At 38.6% G+C, this 27,646-nt stretch overlaps 2 protein-coding genes and 1 pseudogene across 14 annotated transcripts in view; 2 read left to right on the top strand and 1 right to left on the bottom strand.

Annotated features, from left to right (window-relative positions):
• Gm51261 (predicted gene, 51261) lies at positions 489-1,068 on the top strand (annotated as a pseudogene).
• Fancb (Fanconi anemia, complementation group B) lies at positions 9,318-26,110 on the bottom strand. Of its 4 annotated transcripts, none has more exons than NM_001146081.1 (9): positions 25,780-25,998; positions 23,137-24,153; positions 19,878-20,030; positions 18,793-18,885; positions 14,902-15,045; positions 13,696-13,859; positions 10,819-11,246; positions 10,469-10,703; positions 9,318-9,820 (listed from the first exon to the last, which is right to left on the bottom strand). In NM_001146081.1, the coding sequence occupies exons 2-9, from the start codon at positions 24,064-24,066 to the stop codon at positions 9,406-9,408; spliced, it is 2,562 nt and encodes an 853-aa protein (NP_001139553.1). In that variant the 5' UTR covers positions 24,067-24,153; positions 25,780-25,998; the 3' UTR covers positions 9,318-9,405. The 4 variants fall into 4 exon arrangements, 3 of the variants coding, with proteins under 3 accessions (NP_001139553.1, NP_778192.3, XP_006528895.1); NM_175027.4 differs by having other exon boundaries at positions 10,469-10,611; positions 11,168-11,246; XR_387084.4 differs by having other exon boundaries at positions 9,326-9,820; positions 11,168-11,246; positions 25,780-26,110.
• The window catches only part of Mospd2 (motile sperm domain containing 2), a 44,337-nt gene continuing 42,775 nt past the window's right edge, over positions 26,085-27,646 (top strand). For 6 of the 10 annotated variants that reach the window (XM_030251517.1, XM_011247875.2, XM_011247876.2 and 3 more), the window contains exons 1-2: positions 26,112-26,375; positions 26,527-26,596. In XM_030251517.1, coding sequence (XP_030107377.1) covers positions 26,367-26,375; positions 26,527-26,596 — 79 coding nt within the window. In that variant the 5' untranslated portion in view covers positions 26,112-26,366. Of the gene's footprint in view, positions 26,376-26,526; positions 26,597-27,646 lie in introns of all 10 variants that reach the window. The other 4 variants (NM_001290523.1, NM_001290524.1, NM_029730.4 and 1 more) reach the window with 2 other exon arrangements.

Raw genomic sequence — 27,646 nt, 5'->3', positions numbered from 1 at the left:
TAAACCACTTCCAACATGAACACTCTTGGCTTTTATCAGATTCCCAAAAGATAGCTTCTTTTTTTAAATGAAGACTTCCTTTCTCAGATCATGTTTCTAGTGGACATAGTCCTTTAGAGTTGCCCCCTTGAAATACTAGGGACACTTGTTTAACTTTGTCTGGAGTACTGCTCTGTGTGATTATCTCTCCATTGAGAGTGTAAGCCCTTTAAAGAGCCAAGTCTTCTTTCCATCCTCAGCCCCTAGACATGTACAAAGTACTTAATGAAACCATAGGCAAAACAGGACCAAATGGACAAATCTCTTTATCTTCCACTTCATGGGCCATTTGGTATCTTGAAAGAGGTAAAACATTTTGGTAGGAATATCATCTGGAAGTATTACAGGAGATGGCACCTGTAAATAGAAAAGAGATTTCCACCTCTTTTCTTCTCAAATGATGAGTACTCAAACAAAACAAAGGCAAAAGGTTTCTAGCCTAGACAGCTTACATTTTTTATTCTAGAATTCCAAGTCCTCTATTGTCATGGTCAAATAATGACAAATACTTCAGTTACTGGAAGACTTAGGTGAGTCTCAAAAAGAATCCAGGTCACTGCCAAGCTGGCACAGTACATAGCAGTGCATGCAGTCCTGGGCCAGATCATGACTTTTAGCAGATCAAGCAACCACTGCACCCTCTGCAGCCTGCACAGCATCTGCAAGATCGGCAGTGCCCAGAACCACACCTACAGCAAGCTACTGTATGGCCTGCTGTCTAATCGCTTACACATCAGCCCAGATCAGATCTACATCAACTATTAAGACATGAACACAGCCAGTGTGGGCTGGAACTGTTCTACTTTCTCTTGAGTCCTGCTCTCACCTGCACGGCTGTTCTTGGAACCTTGCTGCACACAATGTTTTGTGTTCACCCACCCATAGCAATGCCAACCTTCTGGTCAGGAGAAATAAATGGTTTAAGAGACAAAACAAAGAAAAAATGATTGAAAGTTTGACATTGGTTTAAGAAATCCCTAAATATGAACCAGCAATAGCAATACAAAAATTCTGGAAAATGATACTACTAACAAAGACAATGAGATCAAATAGAAAACAGATAGAGTGCATTATAGCTATTGTTGGAGGGAAGCGGTTATGAGAAAAAAAATGCAGTGGATGCTATTACTTGACTGTCAGAATATTGCCATTGCCAGATTTAAATATAGCCAACCTTTTCCCTCATATTTCAATTGTGTTATCAAAGTTATAGTTTTAAAAATTGTGCATTTATAATTCTATATTTTAAAATTACTAAATGTAATTTGTCAATATAAAACTACCAGGTCATGACTGTTTTATTAATATCCTGACTACAAGCAGAAAAACACAGTATCAAGAGAGCAAAGGTTATAGTTACTGAAGGCTTAAAACCTTGGCATTCCTTACTGGCAATGTGACCTTGGGTATATTATTTCACCTGCATGGTATCAGTTTTTCTATCAGCAAACAAGCCTTAGTTAATAGTACACACCTTAAAGTAGCAGTGCAGAAAAAAACATTCTATGACTATGTCCTACTTTGCACAGACCAAATGCTAGCCACTAGCCACATGCAGCTTTTAAAATCTTGTTACAGCAAGTAAGGATCCCAAATTAATTTTTAAATTCTATTTTAACTCATTTAAATGGAAAGTTGAGTAACAACACATGGCACTCTTGTTCAACAAATGGCATAAATACTACCCAACAATGCTCACCACAGAAAAGTGATATACAAGCATGGGTTAGTTTCTGTCAATCTTATTCTACCTAAAACTTATGGATATTTTTTCTTGATATTTTTATTTTCTCACTAATTTTTCCCCTTTGCATGTGGCAAGAGTTTCAGAAAACACTAGACTAGTCTGTACAGCTATCCTCATCTTCTTTGTGGGGGGAAACATATCTGTACTGCATACTTAGCCTATTTTAAAGGATTTTTTCCACCAGTAATGGATCCATTCAGATTCTAATACAACAATGGTTTGTTGTGTTTTGTTTTTACTACTTTTATCTGAATTTTTAAAGTATAAAGCTATAGCATAATTTCCCTATTTGGAGAATTTATAAGATTTTATTATTGCACTTGACATAAATTGCCCAACCATTCTAAACCTTAAAACATTTCATTAGGCTCTTAAAAAAAATCACACTAAAACTTACCATGTTTTATAAGATGGCTAGAAGAGGTTAGAGAGGGTTAATATTTCACACAACCCTGGAAAGGGAGTAAGCTCAAATTAATAACCCTAGGCCTATGTCATATAGCAATAACACTTTATTTTACCAACAGTCCTAGGACATCAAATCACTTTTTCTTTTCCAGAAGAAAGATGCACTGAACAATAAAAAAAAAAAAATGATCAAGGTTCCTTCTCTTGTTACAGGACAGGAGCCAGCTGAGAACATAAGATTCTTATTGCTATAAGAAATCACTGAAATTCTGAACTCTTCAGATGTGTAAACACATAAGAGAGAAAAAAATGTTAGACAGATATAGTCCTTCCATTTATCATTCCATATTCTACAACAGGAAATAGTGAGATTCAACCAAAATGGTCTGGCACACAGCTCTCCTCAATGAGGAAGATGTAAAGCAAGCTGGCCTGCTGTACATAATAGAGGGGAAGCAGAGGTCAGGAGGTGATCTCTGCACTCAAGCTAAAACAGGAATTATTGCCTTTTAGTTTAAAATCATTCTAGAATATACAGACAGTTTAGAACACACAATAAGACCCTGTCTGAAAGAGAGAGAGAGAGAGAGAGAGAGAGAGAGAGAGAGAGAGAGAGAGAGAGATTAAACATTTTTCAAGTATATGCTAGTATCAATGCTAGCAGCCAGAAACAATGAAACCTTCATTTTCGTCACAGGAAATAATTTTTTTCTGAAGTAATTGGCAGTGCAGTGAAAACTGCATTTGATTTGACTCATGGTGTAACAATGAAAATGATATCTACTTTTAATCTCATTCCAAGGCTTAATTTCCTGTAATTATAATTCTCAGCTTTTAAAATTAGGACTAGCTACTTCAAGCAGGATCTAGAAAGAGTTCTTTCCTCCACAGAGGACCAAGTCCTTTCTCTCAGTCTGATTAAGTCCAAGAGGGTGGTCTTGGACCAGTTCCAGATCAGCTATTACTGCCAAAGAAAGATCTTGCGTTTGCTACCTTATTAAAGGTCAAGGCTAACCTCTGGAATTGGTGAGGAAGTGTTGTGGATAGCCCTGGTGCTGTTTGTATTTTGATGCAAATTCCGCCTGGGGTGAGGTTGCCTGCGTTGAGGAGTGAATCAGGTACTTAGGTGACATCATGTGAACCTTTCCCTAATGAATAAAGATTTCAAGGAACCAATCCCTGGGGGAGTAGGTGGAATTTCCGGGTCAGAGAAAGGGATGGTGGGAGAAGAAAGTTGACTGTTCCACAGGAGAACACAGAAGGCCAAAGTGTAGGTAGTGGAGGTCCCCTTTCAGGTGGCAGATCTGTTTGGATCTGCTACAGGAAGATTTAACTTAGAATGGCTTACAAATTAGGATGTTAGTTGCTGGGTCCAGCGAATGTGTTGCCTTTTGATTCTAAACTAAGATTATGTGGTGTTTTCCTTCATGTGGTGACGCAACTGAGTTCTAGTGAAAAGGTAAGGTGGCCAGGCACCCCAGCTGGCCATGGGAAATTGGAAGCGTGGGGCTGGCGTGGCAGCCACCTGCCATGGGAGTTTAGCAAGCTGAGTGGAGAGATTTTGGAGCTCTGAGACAGAAGGTCTGCTGGGCTGAGAACAAGCTGGCCTGTCCTCTGTTGCCTTGCCTGCAGTAGCGTGGGTGCTTTATTAATTTTACTCACTACAAGTGGCAATCCAGCATGGGAAGCTAGAGTCCACTAGCTAAGATTCTTAGCCTATGAGTTAAAAATTTAGTTAGAAATGTGGAGGTTTGGTGAGCTGAGTAGAGTGGAGTCATATGAGGACTCAATAGCAGGACCTTGCAACAAAGAAAGGGTTCTAAGGTCCCCTGCTGTGAAAAGAGTCAACATGGCTGCTCTGAGCTAGAGAGCCAGAGAATGGAAGCTGCAGGCTTCTTGGGGCAGATATTGACTGAACTGTGAATTTATAAAATTGGAATTATTTGCTTTTAGGATAGATTTATATACAAATTTTGTCCGAATCAAATGGGGAATTTCGCCCGTATGTTGAAACTAGAATAGGGAAAATTACTGACTCCAAGTAGAGAGAAGTGATAATTGTCTGCTATGAACAGGTATTAATAGAAGTCTATGGCTCCAGGCAGAGAGCACAACAGATAGATGTTCTAACAGTTATTAATAAAATAAATGTCCATGGCTCCAGGCAGAGAGCATAACAGATCGATGGTATATTAAAGTCTGTAGGAAACTCACATTCTTTGAATATGGGCTCCATGAGAATTTTGAGTTAATATCCTGGTTTGACTAGCTGCCTGCTTCTTATTAGCAGATATTAATAGAAGTGTGATTAAATTGTTTTTATAGTTAGAAGGAGAGAATACAGATTTTCAAGCTGAGTAGGATTATGAGGATTTGGGGGTTATTATTCCTCTGGAAGAGAAAGCAGAATATAATCTTTCCTGATTGCTGATTTGGGAGAAAGGTTTTGTCTTTGTGTTTTTAGAAAAGGTGATTAGTATCTATACACCTTCCTGAGTAACATGGATCAGATATGAAAAAGGGAGATCCCCCTGAAGAACTAGATTCCAGAGAATCAAACAAAAAAAGTTACCTTGATATTAAAATTTTGTCTTGAGATTTGTATATTACAGATTATGCAGCCTTGGTGAGTCTCATCATCAGACATGCTGAACTGACCTGCTTGACCTTCTGATCTCAGGGACTTTCAGCCAGATCCAGTCAGGACACAGACATCAGAGACTAAAACAATCATTGGTGTGGCCTTCTTAAGGCCAACCAGCTCCCACATTCCCTACCCTCCCCTTCAAAAATACCTCAACGCCCGTATTCAGCTGGGAGTAGTTATGAAGAATCATTGCCCCGGTTCCCTGAACTTGAGCTGGGGGAAAAAAGGGATCTTTCTAAATAAAAAGTTCTGATACAGAAAAAGGAGGATATGGGTGAACAAGAGGTAGTTAATAGAGCACATAATACTTATAACTCCTGACAGAACTTGTAAGGACTAATGCTAAACATATTGATGCCAAGTGACAACCTTACTGACCATAACACTACTTACACTCTGTCCTAAGTGACTACTTCTATGAGGAAGTGGATAATTAAAATTCAAGTTAAAGGGGGTAAAGAACTCCCTAGCTGAACTCAGGGCCAATGATGTTGAGCTATTTACAGGTATAAGTTCTTTCTCTTTTCTTCTCATCTCTTTTCTTTTTGCTTTCCTTTTCTTTCTTCTGTCTCTCTCTGTGTCTTCCTGTTTTTTTCTCTCATTTTTTCTCATATAATACATCCTAACCACAGCCTCCCCTCTTCACTCCACCCAGCCCCTCCTCCCCTCCAAAAGGTAAGACCTTTCATACAGCAAAGCCATTGGCCAATATCCAAACAGTGAGAGCACCATGGGTGTTTTGCTTGCCTTATTGCCCTGATCAAAAATCAGTGTCTAAACAGGACCTACTTACTGAATACAGCAAGCAGGATAGATACTGAAAAGAGATTCTAAAGAGTGAACAAACATGCCATTGGATTGTTGTTTCAATGGTACAGTACAGTATCAGCATCTAAAATGCACAATACCTATGGGTTATAAATTAAGGCCCTTTCTTTAATATCAATAAAAGTTAGAGGGACTTTTAAAAATAAGACCAGACTATAAGCATTCCAAGAATATGGACCAAAGGAAAATAAGGCTTTCTGTGGTTGTTAAGGTACTAACCAAGTCAAATCAAAGATATAGATAACCCCAAATGGTAAACAGAACAAGCCCTCTGAAGAACTCAATGAAGTATACAGTTTGTGTTTCAGCATTCTTTCGACTTCACCAACTGTCCTTAAATGCAAATATGTCATGTTCTTCAAATGGAGTTGCCTGAGGGAGGTAAAAAAAAAGTCTACATTTGCAACCTCTGAAAGTGGGAGGTAATTTTTTCAAATAAAATTTAGAGAACATGGAAGAAAGATGATTTCTCGCTATGTCTAGTACTGTACAAAGGGAAAGCAGATGGGAAGGAGAGGAAGCAAAGGGAAAAATCAAAGCCTTGTCTAGGTTTCTAGCTTAGATTACTCGGTTTTCAAATTTTTATTAGGGGAAACAGCTGGACATGGAAGTTGATTATATATTTTTTCTCGAGACTAAGGAAAAATACTTAGCCAATTCTAAATGGTATAAAGGGATGTTATCAAGACAATAAAATATTCACTTGCATAAGTAGAGCTTTTAAAGTGCCTGCTGTTTTTAAAAGTGATTACAAGCAGGGTATAAGCTCAAGATGTTTGTGTACCTCCCTCTAATTTGGTTTAACTCCCCCCACCGAGTTGGTGACAATACTAATAACTATAATTCATAGGTTTCTGTGCAAAATTAACCATATGTAGTCAGGCTAGGTAACACAAGCATGTAATTGCAGCTATTTGGGAGAGTGAGGCAGGATAAGTGTCAATGCCTGCTAGGCTACAGAATGAGTTCAAGATCAGCTTGAATATCTTAGTGAGACTCGGTTACAGGACAACTGGATACAATGCAGAGATCAAGAGATCATGGGGAGCCCGGCCCCAGAAGATGCAACTAAGACTCTGGGAACATCACAGAAGACAGGCAACCAGGATGTCTGTCTGCTGGGACACTTGTGTCTCTCAGACATGCTTGCCTAAACAAGACCAGAATAATGGTAATATCAACAGATACACTAATGCAGGATGGGAAAATCTCAAAGTGGCTCATCCTTTGACAAAGAACTACAGGCAAGCCACTCCCACGATGAATTCCCTAGTTTGTTATATAATATCAAATAGTCAACCCAGCATGTTCCATGCAAACAACAAAAGGACTCAGCAGGCTCTAGCTATATCTTTGTTGCATATGTACAACAATATTAATTTTAAAAAGGCCATTAGTTTGAGAGGGAGATGGGGTGGAGACACGGGAGTGATGGGAAGGAGGAAAGAGAAGGTGTAAATGATGTAATTTATTTTAATTAAGAAATTTATTAAATTTTTAAAAGAAAAGAGCTGGGTATATACAGCTGAGTGATAAGAATATTTGCTTAGCTGGTATGAGAATCAAGGCTTAATCCCTAATACTAAAACAATCATATGTATGTACAAATATGCATATGAATGCAAAATTACTGATAGGCATACAGCTATCTGTGAATAAATATTACATTTTTGACCCTTTACTAAACCTGGACCCTGATTAAGGTATTTTGAATTTTTTTTCTCTAAAGAATTTGGGCAAACTGACAGTTGTCAAGAAAATAACCTATATTCTTTTCAACCATTTACATACCCAGATCATTAGGTATTGAAAATTCTAAAGGAAAGAGCAATTAGCACTCGTGCATGACACATACAGTACCAGTTTTCTATAATCTTTATCTCTTTCAACTAGGAAGGAAATCACCATCTTATTCAAGGATAATAGAACAAAAAGGACCAAGATTCCTTTCGGGCTTATAACCCACCCCCTTTCCTTTCTTTTCTAGACATTCTTGTTATTAAGAATTCTTTTTCAGGGTTAGAGGTATGGCTCATTGGGTAAAAACACTAGGCACCTGAGTCCAGGGCCGGGGACCCATATGGTCAACGGAGAGTGACTCCCAAAAGCATTCACTGAAGTCTACAAGCATACCATGGCAATTGCACACAGACACACAGAGAAACACGTATATGCTAAATTTTCTTACAATTATTTTTAGAAAGAGAAAGTAGGTGGAATTTTCCTCCTTCAGATGTCTTTCACTAGATCTTACATATCAGTTCTCTAACGACTTTTCACTTGAAAATTTCTCTCTACTGAGAACCAGTCTTCTGTTTAGTTAGAATTTAATATTTCAGTTTTGGCCTGTAGTTGGGATTTCAGAAGGCATCCAAAAGCATTTTCAATTTTCTTTTGCATGTACAATGTGTGAGCACAGGGACATGCTTAGTGCATCTTCCATCTTGTTTGAGATGGAGCCTCTTCTAGCTTGTCACTAATGTCTCAAGCTAGTCTCCGTGAATTTATGGGAATTCTCCTGTCTCTACTCTTGTCACAGTAGGTGCATGCTTCTGCGTCCAGCCTCTGCAGCATCTCTGCATCAGAACTGTCCCCAACCATGCATGGCAGGTGTTTAACCCACTAAACTCTCTGCCTAGCCCCACAGTTTTATTTTTAATAGAGCAGCTTATGAGGTACACTTAGCCCTTTGAGAGAGATGTACTTCTAAGAAAAATGTCCCGAGTTCTTTACATTCTTAAAGAGCTATATAATTTCAGAGCAGCTGATTAATACAATATAACCAGGGCCTTGCACGCTAGTCTCTCTTGTCACTACATTTAATTTTCCAGAAGAGCTACGTATTTAAAGAAACTGTGGCTTCTGGCAATCTTACTGAATTTTCATCCACTTGAAGCTTGTTTTTACTCCCCGTGTTCCACTAAGCATCAAAATACACAAAAGAAGCAAGTGTTTTGTTTTGTTTTGTTTTTGAATAGAACAAAACATTTTTTACTTAAGTGGTAAGTTTAAGGAAAGATTTCTCAACCTAAATTATTTACATTTCAGTTCTTTGGATTATTGGATTTAGTTATTTGCTGTGTGGGCTGTCCTTGCATAGCAGAAGGTTTCAAAGGATCCTGGCAATAACAATCCTTCAGAAGTACACTGGGGATATTTCGGGCATCTAGTAGGTAGAGGAGGCCAAAGATGCTACCAAAGCTCTAATTAAGCACAAAACAAAGCTCCACAATAGATAACCACCCAGTCCATAGTGTCACTAACACAGGTTGTTACCCTTTCTCTGTTTATCTGATTATATAAACATAACATGCTGCCTGACAAATTCTAACACAAAAAGAAAAGCCTCCGGATATAGACAAATGTCCCTTGCTTTAGTAGAAGCAGGGGGAGGCAAAACGACAACATAAGAATTGCTCCTCTACTAGGAATACTATATTGTGTCATCAGAGCTCATAATTGAGCTGAGATAGTGGCACATACCTGCAATTTCAGAACTCGAGAGGCTAAGAATGGAGGATTTCTTCAATCGTAAATAAGACAAGTTCAGGCTCCGTAATTAGTTCTAGGACAGCTTAGATTACAGAAATGAAACCCTACATTAAACACATGCACACTACAAAAAACCCCAGTAAAAGAAAACAAGACTCTAGGAATTATAATAAGCTTTAATCTTTATATTATCAAAACCTAACAAGTGAGGCAAATAATTATGGAATATTTTAAATCATGAGTTTTAAAGTGCAATTACAAAATTGGCCAGTGTCTTTACAATGAGGTCTGATTTCAACTGAATCTCAGCCAACGCCAAAGTCATCTCCGCATAGCTGCTGCCATTTACTGTCATATTAAGGTGCTTCAGTATCCTTTCTCTCTGAACTTTGCGCTTGGACTGACGGATTTTGGCCCTTCTCCCTAAAAATGTCATGGCCCTATTATCTGTTCTCCTTATTCTACAGTTATATCCACCTCTAACATACTCGAAGGCAGAAGTAGAAACTGAACAAAAGGTAACCAGTTCTGCCTCCAAAGTGGATGACAAATGATCAACTAAGAAATCCTCATTTTCGACCTTCAGATATTTGAAGGAACATATTTCAGGGAGAACTTTGATGAGATGGTCGAGACACTGGAACAAAACTCCTTGGCTCCTGAAATAAAAAACAAGTCTGTGTGATATGACTGTGACAACATACAACAGTCACATGCAAAATGCTCTAGCAATCAATTAATATTTATTCATAAACACAAAGATCAATAGAATCAAAATGCATGCTTTGATTGATAATATATTAGTTATATCAATACACGTGTCCTATGCCAATTAACATGGTAGCAATCAACCCAGGGGCCGTATTATGTATCACTTGCTCAGTAACAGCAGCAGCGTAGTATTTACTGAATATTCCCTATAGACATGAGGTAAATTCTAAAATAATTACTAGGTTCAAAAAACAAATAAAACAAAAACAAAAGACTAAAACAGACATTAATTTTCTATGCATTCAAACAATACCAAGCCATGACTGCAACCTATCCGGGCACACAGTTCTACACAGAGATGATGTTTGTTTTTTGTTTGTTTGTTTTCAACACGGGGTTTTTCTGTGTTGCCATGGCTGTCCTGGAACTCACTCTATAGACCAGGCTAGCCTTAAACTTCCAGAAGTCTGCTTGCATCTGCCTCCCAAGTGCTGGAATAAAGACATACACCACCACCACCTGGCTTTGAGAGACTGTTATTAGACCACCCAGACACACAGATTTCTCTGAACTGGTTTGAACTGGATGTGCATTACCTGCAATATATTGTTAAAATTCCTTCAGATGCTGTTCTCTGCTCCCAGGAGAAGAGTGCTCCACAATTTCGTAGCTTTTTATAAAGGTATATTTCTGTACATTCTTGAATTCTTTCACATTTCATGTGTTTCAAGAGCCATACCTTCATAAAATTCGGGGCATGGGTAGGTGATGTGACACAGAAGGGATACTTGGGCAATACTCCAAGAAGTGAAAAAAGATCCTCTGTATGTTCTATAAGAAAAACACATCCCAAGTTCGAGCCTTAAATTCTGTCTACGAGCAACCATTTTTCAAAATCTTCTGATTCAATTAAGTACACAACAACAAAAATGACCCCTCAAATTACCTACTGATTCCTTCTTTGGGAATGCCAGGAGGTGGTTCTTACTAAAAAGATCTTGTAGATTAAAATCAAGGTTGCCACAGACAATATAATCATGCACAGTAGCTTTAGGATTATCTCTGTCACTAATGTTTAGCAGCACAGTGCAACACAATTGGTTGAACACTAGAAGTGGTGAAAGAGACGTTACAGCAGTGATTATGCGTGTAGACTCTGCCTTGGATGACTGGCCGCAAAAAGAGCTTTCCGCTTCCACGCTACTAGAGACCAGCTGCATCCTTTCGCTGTCTGGTCCTGCTTCCTTTGACATCAAGTATGCTTCTGGAAAAGAATTCATACTCAAACTAATCACCTGACTGTGACACTTCATAAGATGAAAACTGGACCTGTTGCCTTGATTCATTATCAGTGATAAAGTCATCTCATTAGATCTGTGGGGAAAAACAAAAGAATTTGGTTTATTGTACACGTTTTTTTTTTTAAATCAAATAGATGATTAAATGTTTACAAAAACAACAAAACAGTCATTCCCTCCTTCCCTTGGAATAATCATTTCAAGGCAAAATATCTAAAGTATTGGGAGTAAAAGCCTCAGAAATTTGAAGAATCCAGTGACCTCTCCTGGGTAGGCCCAACCCCACACCCAAGAGGAGCTGGCCAGAATAAACTAGGCTTGCTGGTTTTTTGTTTTTTAAAAATGGAAGCAGAGATAACATCAAGTTGGGTAGAGAGGGAAGTGGAAGCTGATGGGGAAGAGTTGAGGGTGGAGGGTTAATATGATGACAATACATTGTATGAAATTATCAAGGAATAAGTAAAATAATATTAAAAATAAATGAGAAGAAACTAGTCACTGTTAAGTTCTAGTAATAATTTAGAGTAAAATACCTTTAACATAAAATATGAAAATACTTCTGTCTTACACTCTCCTGAGTAATTGAAAATCTAACTTAAATATAGATTATTTCTTATCTTTCAGAAATTCTTCTCTGATGTAAGCTTATTTAGGCACATTCCAACTCTATCAACATTATCAAGGAATGGTGACACACCCAAAGAGGAATCTGCAAGGCCTACTGAACTATACTAAAAATTACTCAAAGAACTTTAAAGAAACAACTTATTATAGTCATATTGTTGATATTATGATTCTCTGAATATCATACATCGATTACACAATGAAGAAAACAGCAATTTTGTTGGCATAGCAGAGAACAAAATTTTCGGGGGGGGGGCAGTGAGAAATGGAGATACAAGACTGGTAGTGATAAGACTATGAATATGGATTTTTTAGTCTGAATTGAAAGTATCAGCATGGATTTCTGTTGGGTTTTATTATTAAGAACAATACTCCATAAAGAAATACCCAGAAACAACAATCTACCCAGGTCCCAGCAAGCTCCACGTTAAGTCCAGGCTTCTATGGCTAATCACAAAGCACAATATTTAAGGCTGTAATGTAAGTATGTAACTACCGAGGAGCGAGGGCCTTTGCTTTATACGGTTATTCTGGCTGCTAAATCCCAAAGCACTTTTACATGCTTCTTGATGAAAGAAGGCACCACCTATGAAGTACACCCTTAACATAAATTCCAATGTCACTCTGGCTCAGCCTTTCGATCACACTTCTGATTTAGGAAAAAATAAAGGTGACAGGGCAACACGGAAAGGGATAGCACAGCATGAAATCAGTAAAGTCAGCCCATAGTTCTTTACAGGGGGAAAGGCAGAGTTTCAAAATATATATTGCATGAAAAAACAGCACACATATTCAAATTTGCAAAACTTGTATCCTAGAAAATAGATGCACCTAAGTCACCACGTGAAACAAAAAGCCCAAACCCTATATGGTCCATCGCCTCAAACATCTTAGAAATCAGTGAACAAGCAGGAATAGTAACACACACTTGGAACCCTGTAGCTGCAATAACTAGGACATGAGAATCAAGAGTTTGAAGCCAGGGTGGTCAAAACAGGGATCTAGATCAACTTAGGCTACAGAGGAAGATCTTGTCTCAGGAAACCAAGAGACTCACTGAAACAAGATTAAGTGGAAACCAATCACTAAGTAAGTTGCTTGGACTCCATTACTGTTAGGACAGTTGAATCTACATACTAGCAGAGTCATTCCAACCTTTTCTTTCTCTGCGTGCACATTTGTGGATCCCTAGTATGGTGGAAACAGCAGATATTATTTTCCTCTCCATGGATTCTAGCCCAAAGGAGAAAAATCCACTATTATTAGAGACTGTTATTTAACAAGAGAGATAGCAAGTATGAATTGCAATGTCGCATACAAACCAAATTTCAAAAGCTCAAAATGAAAACAAATAGATCATTAATAGTTTTCTTTTTTTGTTGTTTTGTTTTGTGTTTTTTTTTTTTTTTGTCCTGAGTATTATGTTGAAATGAAACTTTGGGCAGAAGGGACCCAATCAAATATTGAAATTAATTCTACTTGCTTTCTTTCAGTTTTTTTTCTCATTCAAATGTATTTATTTTTAATTCATTTATTTATTTACTTTGGGATTGTGGATTAAAGCCAGGGTTAGTAGGCTTGCTGTGTTAGTGTCCGATGGCCCCAGCCTAGAGAGACTTCTAAGTCAAAGCCAGAAAAGCAGTGGTATCATGTGTTTCCGGATACATGGAAACTGTTAACTCTTTTAGTACAAGCCTTGAGTTTATAGTACTTTTCTTACAGCAGTTACTTCTAGTATATGTATGTGTGTGTGTGTGTATGTATACACATGCTTACCCTTTCTTTCAGTTTTTAATAAGGCTACTAGAACAATGAAAATTGCACGTGCCTTGTGCACATGTCTATTAGGCAGTGCTGGTCTCCAGCATCCCTGTGGCATTATTACATGAAAATGTACTTACTCCTTCAAAGATGTGACTTTTGCGCCCACAACTAAGTCATCATCTAGTACATGGCACCATGTCTGCTCTACAATATGTTCTGGCTCTGGAAAATTGTCTGGTAAGTTTTCCTCAGGGGTAGGGACACTGTCTTCACCTTCATCACAGAAAGGAACAAGACCGTCCTTAAAGAAAAATGTTAAAATAGATGACTAAAAAAAAAAAAAGAAAAAAAAATACACTGACTCACCGAAATGTATATAAGGCCCATCAGCTTTGTAGCTTCATGGCTTGATGAAGCGTGCTGGCCTTGGGAACCATAGACCACACCCTTCTGAAGATAGCCATGAATACAGCCCAATACGTTTGTAGATGATTGCACCATTTTGCAATGTCAATAGGCTAGGCATCACAGAAACTTTTTAAAATAAATTATAATAGGGCATAATAATAAATAATGAAGATAATAAAATAACTTAAAAGTTAGAGGTTACATATAACTTACTAAAATAAAATTCATGAGACAATTATATACTCAGGTCAAGAATCACAACCTGAGTGGAAGAAGACTTATCCAATATAGAGCCAGTAGGAACATAAAACTGGATTTTAATAAAGCTTGACAATATATACCATATGTATGGTGAAAACAATCCAATATGTGACTTGCACTGAGCTTAAGATCTGAACTTCCGCATTAATAAAACTAACTAAATTATCCTTTTATGGGTAGTTTATAGAATTCTGCTGAAGTTTTATCATTACTCTCCTGACCATTCTCAAGCCATTTCCATAAACACAGGATTACAATTTGAATAGAATGCACAGGGTTAGGAGAAATAACTATTACTTATTGAGTCTATTACTTTGATGTCTAAATACCATCTGTGCATCAATACATTAAACCCTCATAATAAGCAGGGTAGCCTTTGCCAGTTGTAGTAGTCTCTACATTTTACACATAAGACAAATGAGCTAGAGAGGTTAAGTAACTTGTTTGAAGTCACACAGCTACAAAGTGGTACAGCTGGCTTTGAACTGAAATAGACCAATAAAATATTGAAACCAGTGTTTTTCAATATTCTGAACATTGCTTGGTTACTCTTCTTTTCAATCCAACAAGCGATATTTTCTACTTTATTCTAATTTAAATAAATCCCTTCAATAATCGTACATTGTCAATTGATTAAATGGTTAAAAAAAAAGAAATGCCATGATTAAGTTTACCTGGTCTAACTTAACCATTTCATCACTTGGCAGACTGTCACCTTTCCCATAAACTGCGTTTAAAAGAGCCTTCCAAGACTTTGCAATAAATTTATCCTTAAAAGAGATATGCTGCTGGATTTTGTTAAGAAAAATAAAAGAATTCTGTAAAACAAAAAGAAAACAAAAGTCACAATTTCAACAGGGCGTATTGTGAGTCCAGGTTCCTCCAGATAACCTCTACAGAGAACACTTGCAGAGAAAAGCTCTTTTGTTTATAGACTGTTACTCTTAGTCAGAGAGTTACTTTGTGTTCACAGCAGGATTCTGGAAGTAACAGCTATGGAGTTTAGTCACTAAGTTGGGAATCTCCATACAATAGTATCCATTTTATTGCGGAGCTAGTAACACATACCACTCTGAATAAAACCGAGGCCTCGCAACATTGTTACATTTATAAAACAAAACAACAAAACCTTTTTTTTTCTTTTTGAAAGAACTTGTTTCAAAACAGTGTTTAGATGAGTAAAAACATCCTGAATCGAAAAGTTAACCTGAAGTTTGAAACTCTGTTCATATACTTTTGACAACAAAAATGTAAAGGTAAGATATAGTAATAGTCATCATTTGCTTTATTTGGTTTTGTCCTGCTATATACTCTATGTTGCGTTCTGTCTAAGTTCCGCCCTATAGCTACCGGGCAACAGCCAGGTAAGCTCCTTCCCACAGTTACCTGGCAACAGCCAGGTAGGCCTGACCCACTATTAGAGGGGCTGCTTGCCCCCTCCTCCCTCTCTTGGTCTCTTGCTCCTCCCTTGCTCTTTTCCTGCTTGCCTTCCCCTTTCTCTCCCCATTCCCTTCCCCCCTCTTCACTCATGGCTGGCCTTTACTCTCTCCTCTCTGCTCTACTACCCTTTTAACTCCTTTCCCTGTGCCCTGAATAAACTCTATTCTATACTATACTGTTGTGTGGCTGGTCCCTCATGGGGAAGGGATGCCTTGGCATGGACCCGCTGAGGCACCGCCTTCCCCCATACCTCACCACACCCCCATAGAACATACTCTCCTCTTTTTTATAAACACAACCCTCTACTGACAAAAACAAACAAACAAACAAACAAAAACAAACAAAAAGAAAACCCTGCTAAGAACTACTGAGGAAACTAACTTTGGCTCAGAACAGGGCATAGAGCAATATATCTTTTACTGTACAAGATTCTTAGATTTTAGCTCTAAGGATGAAAATAATCATGGACTATACTTTGCTACTAAAGCAGTCTTGTCATTGGATTGACTGAAGTTGTTTCATTTAGATAGACATGTGAGACTGTTTAAATATTAATACAGTTTCCAATAAAATGTTCTACCATATTCCAAAAACTTTTTAGCTTTTACCTCATTACAAAGTGTGTTATGTGTCTAGTTAATATTTTGAAGCATCTCAGGTAGGCCTAGCTCTCCTGGCTTCGGACCGCTCATACTCCATCGCTCATATACTTGGGTATTTATAATTTGGGTGGGAGGAGATGTATCTACTCAAGGTCGGCTGACTGAAAAGGAACCATCTGAAACTAACACTGGCCTCTATCGGGTTTTCTCATCCTGTCCCGTGTTCCAGGACAAAAATAGCAAATCTCTAGTTTCAAATATTGTGAAGCTTGGTTATTAAACCATAAAACTAAACCAAGCTCACTGTAGGAAATGTAATCACTATCAAAGGGTTCCTAGTCGTCTTTTTGTAGACACATAATCCTGGAACCAAGAGATTGCTTACCTTTCCAGAATTTTCTCACATATGGTAAGAACTGTTTTCTTTTATCTCCTTTCAACCAGAAATCCAAACCAAACCCTGACATAGCAACAGACTGCCCTACTTAACACTGAACCCTGCTTTAAAATTCCTTATTGTGAACTCTACTACACAGTCCCCAAACGGCACAATTTGGAAAAGTGTGAAGTCTAAAAATGCAGTCAGCACCCACAAAACTTCATCCAAGTAAATGTATAGATTCTAGGAGCTGCAGGAGAAGCCTGAACAATTTTTTTTTTCTTTCTAGGAGTCAACACTACCCTGGAGTCTTACCAGAACTTTGCTTTGCCTCTGAATTTTAGCACATTTTCTCCATGTTCTGAGGAGAATTTTTAGGCTTATATTGTTTCTGAACATTGCCTCAATTGGACCATTGTGTGTCCATCAGCTTTTAAGGTTGCTCATGCTGTCCCTAACAGCTGTTGATCTTCCTTTTCAGTGTTTGACACCATTCCAGCCTATGATTACACTCAACTTCTGGTGACCAGCATTTGTGTTGTGTCTACTTGTGGGACATCATGAACAATGACATCAACATTTGCTACATACTCAATCGTCTCTTCCTGGTGTGGGTCCTCCATGTTTTTCCCTGCTAACAACTAAGTTGATGCAATGGACTCTAGTTTTTTTAACTCTGAGGCGTTTCATCTTTCTGGGTCTGTAGATTCCATCCCGTGTAAAATGAGAAGTAGGGGAAGAACAGTCACTAAAAGAATTTCTACTTTCCAGATGACCCTGGCTTCTTTTGTCAAGTTGACAAAAAGATCAATGAACACATGATCTGTGAGGGTATTTCCAAGAATAAAAACTAAAGGGGGCATGGGACACTCTGGATGTGACAGAGCATCACCCTATAGGCCAAAAGAGGGAAAAGAAAGATGCACATTAACCCAGGCATACTCTGCTTCCTGGCTACCATGAGATGGGTGGCTGTGTTCCACCATACCCCTCCTGTCCCAATATGCTGCTTCATCTGAAGCCCTAAGCAACTGCTGCTGGCCAGGCAGGAACTGGATTCTCTGAAACTGGTATCCAAAGAAATCCCTTCCTTAGAGCAATGGTTCTCAGCCTTCCTAATGCTTCATCCCTCTAAAACAGTTCCTCGTGTTGTTGGTAACTCCCAACTATAAAATTATTTTGTTCTAATTTCCTAACTGTAATTTCGCTACTGTTAGGAATTGTAATGAAAAAAAAAAAAAACCTCTGATATGCAGGGTTATCTGATATGTGATTCTCAAAGGCATTTTACCCCCCAGGTTGAGAACCATTGCCTTGGACATTATGTTAGGAATGCTGTCAGGAATGAAAACTAACAGAGTGCTATATGGCTGGTACATTTAGCTAAAAGCAGTAATTCTTTTACAGGGACTTTGGTGGTTGGTCTGAATTAGTCTCATCTATGCTGGCTTGGAAGTTGGTATATACTGACCTTAAACTCTTATTTCTCTCAAGTGCTGTGGATACAGGCATGTGCTACTATGCCTGGCTTTTGTAGAGAATTTCATTAGGAAGAAGATGAGAGTAGACTGCTACTTGTCGTTTAATGTGCTGTATGTAAGTCATTATATTCATTGCTCCTCTAAGAGACACGCTAAAACATACTACTGATCTTATACACCAGAATGCTTCCAAAACTGGGCTTCTTTGATTTTTGTTCATAGAGCTTGTCAACCCTACTAAATCCTAGAACAAAATGTTATCATTTCTAGACAACATACTTATATGTAGCATCACAATCATTTGTGTTATTATTTTTGAGACAGGTCTTGTTGTATTGACTCAGCTGTCCTGGGACTGTGTATAGACAAAGCTGGACTCAAAATAACAATCACCCTGCCTCACCTTTTCAAGTGCAAAATCACAGGCCTAAAACACCACAATCTACCTTCAGGGTATTAACTGTTTTTTTTACATCTGTGCCCCAAACAGAGAGTTCTCTAAAATACCCCTTTTGTCTAAACACAGAGCTGCTTAATCCCACAAGCATATTTCTTTCAATGCTATGTGCTTCAGTTAGAGCTCGTTAATGAAAAAACAAAACAAAGCAAAACAAAACAAAACAAAAACAAACCCAGAGGTAACTAGGGAACAGAGACACTAACGTCTAATTGGCCTTCCAGTGCTGGAAGCACCAAATAATAATTTTCATGCTCCTCTTCAGCCAAAGGGTCTTCACAGCAATCCAGTGGTTTGGTCTAATGACAGAAAACAGCAACACAAATTGTGAAACAAATTGAAAATTCAGAGGATCCAAAAAAAAAAAAAGCAAACCATATTTACCCAAAGGACAGTTCCTCATGAAAAAAGAAATAATGTGTTTTCAACATCTGGAAATTAGGCAAATATCACTGTGGGCCCTACTGTTACCACCTCAAATTTCTATCACAAAGTATCAGCTCATTACTTTCTAGAAAACCCTCGAGCAAAGAACAATTATCTTCACTGTACAAACAAACAAACAGAAAACCATTGGCAGAGCTTCCCATTCTGCTTAGATCTGAAACTTCGGGGAAAATAATCCCCCTTATGATAAAAGTTTCAAGGTTGCTTCACCTCTTCCTTGTACTTTAAAGCATTTATGGCATTCATTCCATTTGTTTATTTCTGGGGCTGTTTCCCAGCACGTGTCCTGGCGTGTACGTGGAGGTCAGAGGAAAACCTGTGGACGTCAGCTTTCTCCTGCCATGTAGGTTCCAGGCATACAACTCTGGTCATCAGGCCCTCATCACTAAGCCATCTCACATCACTCCTTTCCTCTTTTCAGAAGGAGCTTCGTGCTCTTTTATTCCTTCATCAAGGCAATACTGCTTACTGGTACAAAATGGTATTTCAGAAGCAAAATACAGCACTACTGACATTTGAGTGACCATTAGATATGCCATATGTAATACAAGTTTATGTAAAAAAACATGATCGATTTATATAACATTTGTTGAGAAGGATAACATATAAAAGATTCACTGATATAATTTTAGAACTTTAAAGTATGAAATCATAACTATTTCAATAGAGGAGTAAGTATTTAAGTACTAAAATGACTCTATAATTTATATACATTATATTATATCTCTCTATATATATCTCATATTAAATATATAACATACTTAGAATATTAAAATAAATATAAAACATATATCATATATCTATATCTATATACTAACAACCATACTACATAAACAGAACTTACTGAATACCATATTTTGACAAAATCTGTTACTGTAAATGAGGTCAGCTGATCTGCATCCAGAGAGTCCTCAAAAACGACCAGTACTTGTTCAGTTCCAACTCCAGCAAAGTCATTCACCAGTACTAAGCTAAGTTGTTCCCACTTAGCAACAACCTGAAAGAAAGGCAGCATTACAGGAAGAATACAGAAAAAAAGAAAAAAGAAATGTAAACCAACTGGTAAGTCTTTTTGTTCCACGCAGTTTTAAACTGTTAACTTCATTCTTACAAATGACCGATGAAAGTAGCAATATAAAAGCTAAAGATAAAGCTACTATAGATCCAAAACCAAATACTGAGATATTTATATCATATTTTGTCAGAGCTTATCTAAAGGCTTTTATCATCTCAATTTCTATATTTAAAATCTTATGATCTGTGTACAAATTCAAACACTTCCCATAACTAACACTTTGGGAAGCCTAGCATTTAGCATGAGTAAAACTCTAGTAAAAGAGTCTTTTCTACAGCATGGTTAATTTAAGGACGACCTATTTCCCATAAGCCTCCGTTGATATGCTGTTTACAATCAAACCAATTTCCTGAGGAAGTCAGTATCCCTGATAATTGAAAGGTGATGAACTTAACAGCTTTACCCCAGTGGTGGTGGAAGAGGCACTGTTATTATCAGGGATAAACAGCAGGACACCTAGAAGCATTCTACCTAAATAGAATGATCTGTTACATTTAAAATAGAATAGCAGACGAGGAGTTTAAAATAGATTTCTTAAAGGTCCATAGAGCTAAAGGCTTTTAACACAAGTATCAGATCACCTCCCTTAGGCATAATAGCTCAACTTCCCACTTAGAATCCAAGGAACATAGATAGACCTGTTACCTAGATGACATGGGTAGGTGGCTTATGCCTCAGAAGAATGTAAACAGGGCACTTCAATCTCCATAATAAAACACCAACCCTGATCCTCCAGTATTACTTTCTAAAGCTGTGATTCTTCACTTGTATAGGGAGGTGGCATATCTGAAAACCCACATGCCTTCCCATTGCACTACAGAAAGAAGACACTGACAATCAAAATCCGTTTCATGTGTTCAGCTCATGTGTAGGCAGTCATGCTGGGGAGATTTTATGGCTGTAGATCCTAACTTTCCTAGGGTTCCTAGGGCATTTAAACATCAAAGAACTTATCCATGAATGTGCAAGCATATTTGCAGTGACTCTTTCAAGCACTGCTATTTAATACAAGTAGAACTGAACCAAAAATGGGAAGTACATATATAATTTTAAACTTTCAGTAAAAAGGTAAAGATAATTTTAATATTGTCACCTTTCAGTGTAAGTGGAAGATTCACTCCTAAACCCTCTCTAGATTAAAAAAAAAATCTGTGGATTTTTATTGGTATAGAATTTGTATATAATCAGCCCAAGCATGGTGGTGCATGGCTTAAGTTCCAGCACTCGGGAGACAGAGGCAGATGGATACCAGAGTTCAAGACCATCTTAGTCTACAAAGTGTATTCCAGGATAGCCAGGGCTACACAGAGAACCTCTGCCTCAAAAAATCAATAACAATAGTAATAATAATACCCACATTCTGCCACATACTATAAAACATCGAGATTATTTAAGATGTCAAATACAATGAAAATTCAACATTACAGTGGTTATACTGTACTAGATAGGGAATAGGGACAAGGAAAGAGTTTATATATATTCAATAAAACCCCCGTTTGTGTCAAATGTTTTAAATCGGCAGTTGGCAGAATCAATGTATGTAGAACACCTAGATATGGAAGGCTGGTTATTTAACCTGGTATAGCCACACCATTACCATTTCAAGTCAATGTAATCAATTAGGAATCACAATATTTTCCTGCATTTTTACTACATCCTTTTTTTCAAAGACAGGATTGTATTAGTTCAGCCTTGGTTTCCCCACTGTTGAGATGTGGCACCATACCCAGCCCTTTACTAAGTCTGAAATCTCAGATTGATTTCATATTATTAATACGTTTTAATTCTGAGCACTCACATCTCAAATACTCAATAACTCCATAGGGCTAGTGGCTATATTAGACAGTACAACTACAAAACGTATGAATCTTCTATTGAAAATACAAATATCTGTGCATACCTGACAATGGGCTCAAATTTGAAATGTTCACTAAACAGATTCTTGTCAAAACTTGCAGGGACAGTTTCCACTTGAGAGAAAGCCTAAGAGAAAATGTAGCCCTAGCACTGAATTAAATATCCCTGGAGCTTTTATGAAGGGCTTGTCTGGGAGCAAATGCAATATTTAATGACTTAGATTTTCATTATTCACTTGAGTTAATGCTCATTTGTATTTTTGTAAGCTACTCAATTCCTTCCTGGAATAATGTAGACTGAACAGATTCATGGATAACACCAGGAAAAAGTCTATATGGGGACAAAACTGCTATTAAAAGGATAATTTTATAATTTAATAAAATATTCATTCTATTAATCAAAAACCTCTCACACATGGCCATAAATAGTATAGGCTCAGAGTTCAATATTAGCAAATGTTCCATTCCATTTTTAATTCCACCATATGTATTGTTTTGCTTTAACTGCTAAGTATAATAGTTCAAATACAATTAGTGTACTTCCTCTAACTTAGGCATTCCAATATGGTTATACTAATAAAAATTATAGTTATAATAAAAAGACAAATAAATATAATTAAAGTTATACATTTATGCATCCAAACTCAAAGTCATTATGACTTCCAACACCAAGGCCCCAAACCACATCAGGTAGAGTACACACAACTTTAAGAAAAAAAACAAACCAAACAAAACAAAACAAAATGGGCTGGAGAGATGGCTCAGTGGTTAAGAGCACTGACTGCTTTTCCAGAGGTCCTGAGTTCAATTCCACATGGTGGCTCACAACCTTCGATAATGGGATCTGATACCCTCTTCTAGTGTGTCTAAAGACAGCTACAATGTACTCCTACACATTGAAAAACAATGAAAAACATAAAAAGAAGAATCATCTACAAAGACTAATGATTAAAAACTGACTAACAAAATGGAAATGCTTAGAAAGTCTAGAAACCATTGAGCATGATGGTAGCACAAAGCTGTAAACCTAAGACTCAGGAGGCCAAGAATGCGGACTGGAAAATTTACAGATCCAGTTGTTTCAAACAAAACAAAACCAAAATGAAGCAAAATATAAGAAAAGCCCAAGATTACAAACAGAACTACTAGAAGAGTGATATTAAGCCCCGTACCTTAAATTTCTTTTCTGAAACAGCACAAGCCTTGGACGGGAATGACACGATGAAAAATCGGTTTCTTTTCCCTGCATCTAGAATCTGAACTGAACGGGGACCTGGAAATGGAAGCTGACATGCTCTTACAGGAATGCCATTTTGAAACAAAATGAGCTGATTCTTTCGAGTCAGGGCAATCAGAGATGTTCTTAACTGGTGGTCAACCATCTCCGCCGCCCAGACATGCACGTGTGTTACCATAGTACTGTAAGCAAGAGGGATCAGGTAACCATTGCTTAACATTTCTTGACTTTTAAGAGCATATGCGCAAAGGCTGGAATTGGAAAATTCATAGTCTGATTCTGAAAGCTTCTGGGTACATTTATCCTCAGATGGTTCTGCTAGCCCCAAGAAACCTAGGCCAAAGTTTTCAATCTCACCGATCCACTCAATAGAGGAAAGCATAAGTGATATAGTAGTAACTTTCCCAATTGCAGAAGAGATATAGAAGAACTGGTTGAGATACTGCCAGAAAACTATAGGGCCGTCAAAGATCTTTGTGTTCTCATCCAATGCATGGTTTAGTTCAAAACTCAAAAGTCTCTCCACTCTGTTGAGATTGTGAAGAAGCAGGATACAATATTTGAAAGCTTCACTATTGTACTTTCTACATTGTATCAAAACGCAAGGAAGGTTAATTCTAGTTCTCAAATCGGACACACAGTTACAACACAGAATTTTTAAATGAGAATCTTTTTCGTTGATGTTTAAAAAAACAGTGGATATCAGAAGGAATGTACTAGTTTCTCTGTCAAACATCATCCTTTTGACACCTAAGACCAGTGGATCTGTAGGCATTTCTAAATCTGCACGCTCTCCTCTGGACAACTGAAAGACAAGGATTTCCCCATGATAGCACAAGAACTTTGCTTGCTCATTAAATGGCATTGCTTGTTTGCCGGCCACTCTAATGCATCAAGTCTCTGTGTTGATCCAGTTCCAACTGCAAATGGATTCCAGTTGAGGCCTTTAATCCTAAAGAAAAAAAAAAGAGAGAGAGAGAGAGACTGAAGAGAACAGATACAGAACAAAACAAATGTTGTTAGAAACTTATTTATCACAAGCTAGCTAATAGATCTTAGATGTTCTCTTTAAAGTACCTTCTGTCAGAGAACTGGGGAAAAGTGCTTAGCTGTGAATGCCTGAACAAGTGGGAGGAGCAGAGTTCACTAGGGAAAAAAACAAACAAACAAACAAACAAACAAACGAAAAAAGAAAACAACCCTGATACAGTGATGTGCCCTGCAATCAGTGCATTCCTTTCTTGAGATGGGAGACCCTCCTGAAAGCCCACAGGAATTATAAAGCTGCAATATGCAAAGCAGCAGCAGAAACTAGAAAGACTGCCTCAGCAGAGTAGAAGGTAAGAACAACTCCAGAAAACTATCCTGTGACATTCATCTGTGTACCACGCCCGCGAGAGCACGCACACACACACTCGAGCACCCCCCACACACACACATGGGTATAATGAACAAGTAATTTATGAAACAGATGACTACAGATTTTAACCCAGCAATGAACTGAACTGTGTTTCTTTGGCAACTGCATTTCCAACCTGACCCCATATGAAACAATACTACAACCGGGAAATATATACTGCACTCCTATTTGCAACATAAAAATTAAGAACTTGAATGATTACCATTAAGAAAATAAACAGATGGAATATCACACTACAGTTAAAAGGAATGTAATCCTTACCATGATGGTTGACTTTTAGTAAAGAATATGGGTATCAAAGTAGGGAAGTGGGAGTCTAGGGGAGCTCGGAGTTACTCAAATATTTTTATGAAAGTTTTCAAACAAACTTTAAACAATGTGTTCAAATTTTCCCATAAAAACAAATATTGAAAACGCTTTGGGAAAAGATGTTAACTGCCTTTTTAAGGTCAACCAGCTACAGACTAGGTAAAACGTGGGTTGTCCTTTTTGGCAGAGGGGCAGGGCTGCTGAGGCTGGAACTTGAGGTCTCCAGCATGTGCTGGACCTGTGATCGACATCCCCAGTGCCTGGGAAAACGTTTTCTCTAATTGCCAGTACAAGTAGTCTTCAGTGTTGGTCAGTTTTTAAGAAAGGCAGCATTGTTATGTTCAACTAAGCCACCAAAGCTAATAGTTTGTTGTAGTACTTTATAAATCTAAGCTTTCACCAGTCTCGGCAATGTTTGCATTTCACCCTGGATAAGTATTGCGACCTGTCCTGCAAGCTTGGCAGCATCGTTGGCTTCTCCCCATTAGAAATCAGCTACACTCCCATTCTAGAGCGGTGACACCCACAAATGTCACTTACATGGCAGGAACAAGAGTCTACCCCCACCTCGTTAAGAACAAGTAACTCAAAATAACATCTTTCCTTTTAACTTTCTATAACCACTTAACTCAGAGTTCAAAGACGGTTGCCTTGTGAGCGTCTCCCAGTCCACAACTGTGGTGGTTATACCTGTAACCAGGATCAGAGAGACTGACACAGAAAACTCATGTCTGAGAAGGGAGGCCAACCTAGGCTACAGACCAAGTTGCCAGCACTATAAAGCCAGACACCACAGCCAAAAGAAAAGAACCTTAACAGAAATAATCGCCGAATATAGCGAATACTCACAATGCAAGTTATCTGCGAGCGGTCAGGAGAAAACCAAACCAAACCAAAACCAGTTCTCCAAGGCTGCCAAATTGCCACGTTCCAGTTGCACCAAAGGACTCCAAACCTCCCGCCCGCGCATTGCACGCTGGGACAACCGGCCCAATAGTTGCCTGAACAACTCAGGCGGCAAAGCCTGCAGGAGGTGGTAGCCAGAGGGGACCTGGGAGGGGCGGAGCCTCCGAGGGCTGGAAGCAAATGGCCAGCTGAGCTGTAGGGGCTGAGCTTCAGGGAAAAGCATCAGAGTGCTCCAGGCTACTTGGGGCGGGACACCGGTGCCAGGAGGTCGTCGGAAGGCGGGGTTTCTCCTTTAGAGAAGCAAGTGGGAGCCCAGCAGAGCACTTATTCCCGCCTCTACCCCGGACAACACTATGGGATTGGACAGTGTGGAGGCACTTCCTTCTACGTTCCGGTGTCACGCGACCCCCTCCCCCCCTCCCTCCCTTCTTGATCTACCTTTGGGCTGGGCTGGCTGGTGATGAGACACTTGGCTGCAGGCTGTGGAAGGAGCGACGGGTACAACCACAATAGGTTCCGCGACTGTGACCATGGCCGAGGTGAGCAGCACCTCATCGCTGCCTGGGCCGTGAGCCTGGAAGACAGCTTCCAGGCCCAGGGCCCGTGCGCTCCGGTGCAGGTGAGCTGTGTTGGGAGTGATCTGGGTAAGGACCGAGAGCATCTTAAGGTTTTGTTGTGTCTCCTATCCAGAATAACGCTCAGAATAAAGCCAAGCTAATCTCAGAGACCCGGCGGAGATTCGAAGCTGAGTATGTGACAGGTAAGCATGCTTTCTGTGACTTAAAGTGGGGTGTGCAGTGAGCATATCCAACTTTTACTGGTGTGTTTGTGGGTGTTTTGACGGGAGATGTTAAGAGACCTTTCCAACCTTCACTGGAAAGATGCTGTACATGTTTCAAAGGTTTTGCCATACTGTGTGCGCTGCTTTACTTGGGCAGATGGTGGGCTTCCTTTAAACGGTTAGTGAAAGTTAGAAATCAAAATGCCTAGCATCTCCTTATATCCATGGGCCTCACAGGCTATGAACATATTGGCCAATGACATAGGTGACACTGTTCAGTTCATGGCTCCTTCGCTGGCCTTTCACCAGAAAACGAACCTGGAAACTGCCATTGTACTGTTGCCATATAGTTTGTACATAATTTGGTAATCCAGTTCCTTTTATTTTGCTTAATTCCGCTTCTTAAAACCAAAAGTGCTACGCACAAGTTCTCGCTCCACACTGTACTTAAAAGTTTCTGTAAGTGCAGAACTGGTTTATTGGTTGAATAATCTGGTCACTGTCATAGAATCTTGTCAAGTACTTAATCTGCTGACTTAGTGCTTGTACATTGTTTTTAAACATTTGGAATAAGTTGCCTTGATTGATACTAATGTAGCCCCCTTCCACAAAATAGCTTACTTCCATGTTCCGAGTTCCTGTTTCCATATCTATGAAATGCAAGTAAGGTTAAGAATTAAGTGAAGAAACGTGTATCAGACCATCAAGTGTGGAACTAAATCCAGTAGGTGGTCAATTTAGATTTTGCCTCAGTCATTGGTTACCATGGAAAGAACTAAACTGTTGTATTTTGATTGTAGTGCTTGGCAGAAGAGTCATACACCTTTATACTGTTCTGTGCTATATATCAGTTCATGACCTAGAACAAATAACTAAGTCCATTCCAAGTAGCCTGGCCCGTAAATCTTTTCATGCCTCCTGGCCAATTTTCTTCATGTACCAAACTTTGTACCAGAGAGTTGCAAAAGCACTCTATTAACTTTTAGCACAGAGATCTTATTCATGTCTATTATCATCTCTGGTTACAGT

The sequence above is a fragment of the Mus musculus genome, chromosome X, assembly GCF_000001635.26.
Source record: "Mus musculus strain C57BL/6J chromosome X, GRCm38.p6 C57BL/6J".
Classification (NCBI taxonomy): domain Eukaryota; kingdom Metazoa; phylum Chordata; class Mammalia; order Rodentia; family Muridae; genus Mus; species Mus musculus.
This window is presented reverse-complemented; position numbering and strand designations above follow the sequence as displayed.